A 9,550-nucleotide genomic window follows, 5' to 3' on the forward strand; every position below is an offset into this window, starting at 1 on the left:
CTGTGTCTCTGCTACAAATCTCAAGAAACTTCTATCGAGGATCGACATTCAAAAAACGAAACAAAAAGTGAATACGAGAGAGGGCTGACTGTTATTGGGGGAAACAGTACAATGGGATTGAGGGGATGGGAGAAGTCAAGGTGGTGGGAGGAACACGGGAACACGAATCACAGCGGTGGTGATGAACACAGAGACAACCGGCTTAGGTGTAGCTCCACTCTCATTAGTGGCAGGATCTGTCTCAGCCGACAGGGCTCCCAACAAAGCAAAGGGCTTGTGTTACAGCGTAACGTTCATGCATTCCCCCTTTCTTGCAGCCTTCTTTCCTTTTTACCCAAACGTCCTCCTCTTCATAAGAAAAAAAGGGCTCCTGGTTCATTACAGAGTTGCAGGATTTATCCACTGAGGCACAGCACTACAGAAATTGATCAATTTGAAGGAGGGAGATTCGTGGATTAACCAAACTTAACCATTTCGCCAATAAAATTAAATCCTGCTTTGTGCTCTTTTACGCTGTATTCAGTGTACAGCAGCCCGGTGTGGTCAGTGGTTCGAACCCGGCTCCTCCTGTCTACATGTCAAAATGTCAGTGAGCAAGACACTGGACCTCAGGATACTTCAATAACATGTAACACAGCAGAGTAAACAGAGTTGACTGCTGCTTTAAATGAATGAAATGTGACGTAGCACCAGTCAAAGGTTGAAAACCAGCCCAGATTCACCTGTCATTCTGCCAAAAGCTGTTCTAACATATACACGTCTCTCATTGCCTGTCTGAATCCATTTCTGACACTGGCAAACCCCAGCTCCCTCTTGTACTTCCCTTGCCACATTTCACATACACAAGAACCACACGTCAACCACCACACTACATATTAACTTTATACGACTGCTACATTTCAAGGCCTCTTCTACGGCAGCTAATCTGAAACAATGCTAGAAATCTGGTCTGTCAGTCCAGGTTAAAATTAATAGGCTTAACAGGCTAATAGCTGGAAGAGCTGAAAAATGGGAGTTAAATGGTTTGATGACGAGGCAGCACTGGAGTTGGGAAACAAAATCATAATAATCATAAAAACAATTCCAAGTCCTCAGATTATGACTGAGGATGACACGGGAGAGCTGAAGGCAAAGTTTAAGGAAGATCTTTATGTTCAGTGGTGGATTCCTTAATGATCTGAAAAGAGAAGAGATCAAAGTTACAAACAGAACATCAGGTGCAGTGAGCCTCAGTTGAAGTGTGTGAAAACTTGCTGAAGTGTTCAACATTGCCCTCCAGAGGGACTGGGCGAGAGGTACAATTTGCAGATCGGTCTTGTTCTGCGCTTTGGAGTGTTGTTGTGTTAAAGTACGCACCTCTCCATCTCTGGTCTCCACAGTTCGCACCAGAATGCTCCTCTTCACATGGGCCTCTGGGGTTTTGGTGTCCAGATTAGTTTCTAAATATGATCAGAGGGAGAAAAAAGGAACATTACGTGCTGTTTTATTTTTTATTTTTTCTTTACTTGATAACCAACAGCAGAGAGGTGACAGAGGAGGAGAGAGGTATCTGGATATACAGACAGAATGATAATAAGATTCTGACCTCTAAATTGCAGGTTGGAAAAGCTCTGAACTGGAATGGTGATCCTGGAGGAACAGAGAAGAAATAACAACATCAGGGCTTTTTGTATTTATTGGATGTGTCAGATCCAACCAGTTCACCACCCACTGCTCACCTGCTCTCTTCTCCCTCCAGCAGCTTCCTGTAGGTAGCAATCTCTATGTCCAGGGCCAGCTTGACATTGAGGAGGTCCTGGTACTCCTGGAGGTGCCTCGCCATCTCCTCTTTCAGCGCCTGGATCTCCTCCTCGAGACGACTCACCGTATCCTGGTAACCGGCAGTATCCATGGCGAAGCGGTCCTCCATCTCCCGGAGCTGGCGTTCCAGAGACTCGTTCTGAAAGAGAAGAGACAAGACCGAGTAATGAGCTCCAGAGTCTGATGTAGTACGCCACTGAAGTTATGCTCTGCTCATTTTATAGTAGATAATATTTGTCATTTCAATTTTTTATTTAATAGTTATAGAAAGGAGTTAGACAGTGAGGACGAGAAGGCGCTACTTAGGCATACTGTACATAATCATCTGATATTCAAATGAATTGTGCAGACTCCATAGAAGACGGTGATGACGTCTTTTGCTCAGAGTCAGAGACATTTAATGACTGCACATCTTTTGCAAGTATGACTACTGCTGTCTATAAAGCTGTCAAATAGACTCAAGTTAATGGCTTTAATGTAGAAAATGTGACTGAATATGTAACAAAAAAAGCTGCATCCCTCTTATCACAGATAGCAAACACTGACCAATTGGCTGTTAGAGTGGCATGTGTTGGAAATGTTTCACACAGTGTTTAGTGGACTTACAGTGCCACGGAGGGCCTCCAGGTCACAGGTCACCGCTTGGATCTGGCGGCGATATTCATTGGCCTCCTGCTTAGCCTGGCGCAGGGCTTCTGCGTTTCGGTTAGCTGCATCTGTGAGGTCAGCAAACTGTATACAAATGCAAACAGTCCATCAGCCTGTAAGTCTCCTCACATGGACTATTACAGTTGCACTGAATGCTCTTTAATTGTATATTAATATCATTTATTACTGAAGGCACATGTTGGCATTCTCACCTTGGATCGGTACCATTCCTCTGCCTCCTGCATGTTTGAAGTGGCCATGGTTTCATATTGGACCCTGATGTCTCTCAGAGCAGCAGTCAGGTCTGGTTTGGAAACATCCACATCAACATGTACCTGGTGAGCCATGATCTGCTCCTGTAACTCACGCTGCTCCTGATTAAGAGAAAGGTAGAAGAGTAGAGGTGGTTAAAGGTACAAATAATGATATTTGACCTGAATCAGCATGTTTTTTACTTTCATGAATCTTTTTTCTTACCTCCTCATGAATCTTCTTCAGGAAGTTTATCTCATCCTGCAGGGCATCAATTTTCCTCTCTAATTGGACCCGATTTAAAGATGCTTCATCCACATCCTTCAGTATGAGCAAGCAATGAGACACGGAAGGATGAGTTTGGACAGTCAGACGTGCTGAATCTCTAAATCATTTAGCTTGGGATTTCAAGAAACAGATTTACCTGTCTGAAGGAGTTCAAATTGCTCTCTGCATCCTGTCGGAGGCCCATCTCTTCTTGCAGCCTGAGTAAAACCCAGTGGAGAAAAAGCTCCAAATTAAAGTTCTTCACTAGCAATGTTGAATCAAAAACTGCACACACAAACACATGGATGCACATGCACACACACAGGCACACACACATGCACACACACGCAACCAACACATTTTCCTGGGACGTTAAACATTCCACATTTTTTATTTCGGATATTTTTTTTTTTCGTGCCAGCTCATTTTGAAGAAGGTTTAGAGAAGCTGACATACAGAATACAGAAACTGAAATTAAACTGGAGGGACGCCTGAAACATATTTCAAACATTTTGCTCCTCCGCGTGCTACAGGGAATGACAGGGGCTCAGCTGAAAGGGCAGCTTACGCATCATTACACATTCTCCCCAATCTAACAGCCAGAGACCTTTCCCACGGGAGGGAGTTCACACACGCACGCACGCACACACACACACACACACACACACCCATCTGCCATACACACATCGAAACATAAAAAGCTGGAATAACATCTTCACAGCTTTACAGAGAGTTTGTTGAATCGAGCGGTTCAAGGAGAACAGCAAGAACGACAAAAGTGCCCTTTGACCCTCACAGCCACAACTAATGCTATTCATACTACATTCTTTCAGTTGTCTGCCTTTCCATTCTTGGGGATTTTTATTCACTCAATCTTCTGACTAAATAAAATTTTTAAGTCATGCCATGTGTGCACCTTAAGCGAAGAAACTGAATATGTGCAACGCATCATTATTTTGGAGCAACATCTGCCCGGCTGCCTTGCTTCTTTTGTGGAGAGCCACCATTGTGTTTGCCTCATTCCTCCACACTCACCCTGGGGTTCAGTTGGGATCAAGTTTGTAAAGAGGGATCGAGGAGTAAAGCTCTGGCAGAGCGCAGTGGTGTGCATTCCAACTATTCTGAGACAAACCAAATCTGCATTTAAATGCATTCATAATTAAAAAAAAAAAAAAAAAGCTTAAAAAAAACAACAACAAATTTTTGTTCTGAGAGAAACTAATGCAAAGAACAAGCAAAGAACCAAAAGCTATTGTCTGTGAGCAACTGTTGCTTGTGCAAAAACAGCACATGTACATTTGGGAAGCCTTTCTGATGCCACTTCATTACAAACAATAATAAAATCAGAGTAGAGCAGTTTATTGCACTCTAGAGTGGAAGATAAAACAGAAACTGAGTATATAAAACCTATACATACAGATGATAAACAGAGCCCCCAAACCCCGCCCCCTCACTCTATTGTTGCATTTCTTTTCATTGATTCAAACTGTTTATGTCCAATTGTTATTTTGAACATGTATTAATTAGTTCAAGAATCTTTCTGCATATATATATTTATTTTACCTCACATTCATTTTAGCTCAGTTTTCAGAGAAATGTAGAAGAATTTTGATAAATATCAACTGTAAAATAAATATTTTGTCTTTCAGCATCACAAAGTGCAGGTAAACATAATAGTAATGACAAAGATCGGGGCACTATCGTGCTTCTACTACAGTGTGCGTCACATCACAACATGATCCTGCGTCCACACGAGTCCCACCCTGTTCCCTCCTACCTCTGCTTGAGGGTGGCCAGATCTGCAGCCAGGTTGTCCTTTTCTATCTCCAGTCGAGCTTTGCCAGCAGTGAGACCGTCCACTTGCCGTCGCAGCTCTCTCAGCTCCTCCTGGTAGATGTCTCCCAGGTGGCTGGGCTCCTTCCCTTTCAGCTGGTTCAGTTCTGCCACCAAAACTTTGTTCTGTTGCTCCAACAGGCGCACCTTTTCTATGTAGCTGGCGAAGCGGTCATTCAGGCCCATCATCTCCATCTTCTCATTAGTGCGTGTCTCCTTGAACTGGGCCTTCATCAGGGAATCAGCTGAGAAGTCCAGCCGGTCCACGGGGCTCCCCAGGAGAAGGGCGGTGTTGGTTGAGCCCAGAGAGATCCGGGACACAGGGCTGGAGTGGGTGAGGTTGCGAGAAGGGCCATGCCAGGAGAGACGGCTGGAGGAAAGGCTCCCAATTCGGACTCCCGTGGTGCTCGAGCCTTGTGGCCCAAAACGCTTCCTGTATGAGGACTGGACTCTCTGACTCTCCATGATGGGGAATGAAAATCCCTCAGGGCACAAACTGGGCTTTTATAGAGGCAGGCGAAACCCCCAAGTCCAAAGAAGAGAGGCCACAGGGTGGGGCAGAGAGAAGGGAGGGTGGCAGGCAGTGAATGGGACAAAAAGGGAGAGCGAAGGGGTGGTTTACATGACACTCAAAAAGCTGTGTGCCAGGGATTGTGTGTGCTTGTCCACTCAACTACAAATGTCTCTTGGCTTCTACGTCTCCCCCCTTCCTCCCCTCTTCCCCTCTCCCCAGCCTCTGACTCACTCTTTCTCTCACTCTTACTTACACCCCTTTTTGTCTTTCTCTCTTTCTTTCAGTTCCAGCTGAATGAAAAGGAATGTGTGACAGGGTCTGGCCACCAAATCAGCCCGACCACACATGCGCTGCTTTCACAAAAAAGCAGAATCAAAGTTTGATGAAACAAAAGGGATGAAGCTGCTGGAATCTTCACTCTCTAATCAGAAAAAAAGCAACAGCGGGATGGTCAGATATAGCAGACATGTTAAACCCAGATAAAGACTGAATTATTAAATGTAGGCTGTAAAACCAAACAGACAAACAGAATGTGGGACAAAGCCTCAAAGATGCTGTTTCTCCTCCCGTTTATAGCACAGTTATATAACAAAGACATAACAGCTTCCTATTATTGACCAAACACCTGCTTACTCTAAAGGGACTAATCTGTCATGAAGTTTATTAAACTAGATAATGATGGATTAATAAATATAGATGCTTTATTACATTTAAATGCATTAGAATTGTTTTTCCTTCCAGGAGTTAAACAAAAAAATAAAAGTAAATGACACAATAATTATAACATTGTCATAATATTCCAATATTTTAACTTCACTTAATTTATGCTTTCTTAGATTTGTGACATTAAATACTTTTGCTGATGTAAAAACAGGACCCAACTAAAGTGTACAAAATTAAACACCACCTAAGAGCCAGTGACCCCCCCCCCCATCACATCAGCAGTCGGTTGACTTCCATGCTGCAGGTACACATATATACTTTTCTCATAGCAGGGGTAGATTGTAGCACTCTGGGGTGTTCACCGTGTTCAGGGTTATTAGAAATCTTAGAAAACAGATGGATCGCAGAGACAATGAGGACTGAGATGTGGGGAGTTCAGACTTAATCTGAACTCCAGGAGGAATAACAAAGGCTGCGTCTACAACCATTTTCACCCATTACCTTGACAACCGCAGGGCTCTTTACATCAGAGCATTTCAGCTTCTTTCTAAAGAGGCTGTAACTTGTGGAGATGAGTTAGCGAACGATTGTCTGCTCTCCCTCGGCAAGTGAACATCCCCGAAGACGAAAGGAATGACGGCATTAGAGTAACAATCCCGGTCACAATGGTTATGTTCTCATGATAAAATGTTTTATCTCACTTATTAAATTAAGATAAATACAAATAAATTAAGATTTTTATTAGAATAACAACTAAATTAATAACTAAAGCAGTCACTGTGATGGATTTCCCGAGTTTTAGTAAAGATTAATTCCTTTATTCACGGTTGACAAGATAAAACTCACAGAAACACTAATATGGCTTCATTAATGTGTTACCACAGGTAGTAAGGCCACAGCAGCAGTGGGACATAAAGGACTTCTTTGTTACTGGCTCGTAAACTCACAAGGAGTGGAAACTAGTGGTACCAGGAGACAGTGAATAAAGCCCTGCATGACTTTACTATCTGGCTTCTGAGTGTGGCAACTTTTAAAGAAGAAAAACAACAACACAGTGTTTTGAATTCTAATTGGTCTCTGTTAATAGAGGTTAAACGAGATGGCACACTATTAAGTCTGGCAGAGGTTTGTTGATTTAAAAGGCTCCATCTCTAAGGATTAACGGTGTGGTTGCATCACTGAGGTGACACCAATTGTTTCGGCTCTCTGAATTTTTTAGACGGTGGCAGCAGTTGCCTCAGATCTGGTCACTGAGGTAATATGTCGCGAAGATAAACCATCCGCACACAAAGAAAGAAAAAAAAAGAGGTGGGGCGGGCCCCTCCCTGCTGCTGGAGTCAGAGTCAAACAGCTGATTCATGGGTGCAACATGATGAGACCATCTCATTGGTGGGACTTACAAGAAAAAGCGGTGCAGGGCCAAATCTTAATGCTGTTGATCTCAGGCCAAGACAACGTGGCTGCCAGTTAAGATTGACTGAGTAATACTTAACGCCCGCTTTGTTCTCTAGCGTTTTACACCCAAAATCCTCAGCGAGTGCCTCTCAGCCGCCATCCCTCAATGCTGCTGATGGCTGAATGTGCATGGCCTCATACCAAATTGAATCCTGACCAACCAGCTGGAAATACAGCCCCACCTTTATCACTACATCAATGATCTCTTTCCTGGACAAGGTGTAAATTAAATGAGCATAGGCCTTAAGTTTAGAGTAGTAGCTCTTGGTGTGACTGAAACTTACTGAAGCATTTCTTAAACCTTAGTTACGTTTGTAATAAGTTTATTGTAAGTAGAGTTGTAAAAACAGAAAAGACCATGGAAGTAAAAAAAAAATAATAATAATAATAATAATAAAAACCACCTATTAGAATGGTAGGATGTTTTAAGTCTGTTTACCACTTGCAGTGATTTCCACACACACCCCAGCCCACATTCAAACTGAGAAGAGGTCTAATTGAACAGAACAACTGAAAACATGGTTGGAACACTGTGACACATTACAGGTAAAAACAATCCATCTGAAAGTTTAGTGGGACTCAAGCAGCAACAATTAGGGGAGCTTAACTGGGACAGACAGGTTGCCGATATGACTCAGCACCGCTGTGTCCAAACAGAGTACGACCACAAAGAGAGCCAGCGGAGAGCCAGTTCGGCCCAAAGCTAGAGTCTGCCTGTCAGCAGGAATGCTGGGGGAAAAACATACCACACAGACAGAGCTGCATACCACACACAGCAGATAACCAGGACTGCACTCAGATACAAACTCCTGCTGTGAACTATTGTTCAAAGCATATCGTCTGTCTGAATGATAATTTAGAGGAAACTAAGCTTCTCCTGTTAACATAATGGGATTTTGAGTTAATTCAACTTTTAATTTCAGGCCCTTCACAACTTCTAAACATGAGTTGTTGCGACTTGAAATGATGAGCTGAAATTCACTCAACTCATTAATTAAGTTTTGAGAAGGAAGGAACAAACGAACAGACTTCCTAATATGTTGTTTGAGAAAAAACTCTTTGAAGAAAACATTCATGATCCAAAAGTTCCTAATGTCTTCAATAATATATTAAATTGTTTCAGTCTTGAACTATTGTACATTATGTCTACATTGTAAAAAGAAGGAATAACTAGAATGGGCCGTTCATGAAGGCTATAAAAACCAAACCAAACAATCGATATATGTCTGTGTCCCTAAGAGTCGAGAAAAGGCCCTTTGTTCCACACTATCTTGTTGCCCCATCTCACAGTTGCAGAAATCGCTCCTTCCTGTGTCTGCCTCCTGTTTTTTCCTCATGAGAAGAGGGCAAGTGCAAAAAGAGAGGAGGAAACCAAATGAGAGAGAGAGAGAGAGAGGGGGGAAAAAACTAATGCATCAACCAAACAGCTTCTTACTGCCAACAATGAGCTCAGTCTCCTGCATCCTTTCATTAACTGAACTCGCTGAGACTGGACAGGCCACAACTTACTGCTCGTCCTCCGCATGCACATCAACAATACATGTGACACCATTTTTTAAAAACTATTTATTTGCTTTGGAGAGAGGCTGCTGTCATTAAACATACTATTCTTTTTCTTGCTGTAAAATAAATTTGATACACTAGACTTTGCACTGCAAGTCCTGTCATTATACATATTCATACATTTACACACACACATATATATATACATATACATATATAGGTAGATTTCTAACAACTAGTTGTTTTCATTTGCTTATCCCAGAGTCCTTTTTCTAAGATTTGTTTTCACACTCTAATAGCTGCCATTAGCATGTAGCAGCCCCATAGAAATACTCTCATATTAGCATTAAGGCAGCAGCAAGCCCTTTGCCCAGAAAATCATTCATTACTGGACTTGTTGTCTGAACCATGGGATAAACAAAGTCGTCACCTGGGTTGAACAGCGAACTCTGACATACAGCACTGGCTCTGATCCTTTGGCTCACACACACACACATACACACACACACACACACACCCACGCACGCACCTTAATTATCTTTAATAATGCTGAAATCACACGAAAAAACATTCCCAGCTATTTCTTTCGTGAGTTTAGGCTTCACAGGTTCCAAT

The 9,550-nt window shown here is 42.6% G+C and overlaps 1 protein-coding gene across 1 annotated transcript; it reads right to left on the minus strand.

Annotated features, from left to right (window-relative positions):
- Nucleotides 1–212: 212 nt before the first annotated feature.
- On the minus strand, nucleotides 213–5,287 carry gfap (glial fibrillary acidic protein). The gene is made up of 9 exons (XM_026361193.1): nucleotides 4,745–5,287; nucleotides 3,125–3,185; nucleotides 2,926–3,021; nucleotides 2,661–2,822; nucleotides 2,407–2,532; nucleotides 1,719–1,939; nucleotides 1,586–1,629; nucleotides 1,357–1,439; nucleotides 213–1,177 (listed from the first exon to the last, which is right to left on the minus strand). The coding sequence occupies exons 1-9, from the start codon at nucleotides 5,263–5,265 to the stop codon at nucleotides 1,136–1,138; spliced, it is 1,356 nt and encodes a 451-aa protein (XP_026216978.1). The 5' UTR covers nucleotides 5,266–5,287; the 3' UTR covers nucleotides 213–1,135.
- Between the last annotated feature and the right edge of the window lie 4,263 nt (nucleotides 5,288–9,550).

Source organism: Anabas testudineus, chromosome 8, assembly GCF_900324465.2.
Source record: "Anabas testudineus chromosome 8, fAnaTes1.2, whole genome shotgun sequence".
Lineage (NCBI taxonomy): Eukaryota > Metazoa > Chordata > Actinopteri > Anabantiformes > Anabantidae > Anabas > Anabas testudineus.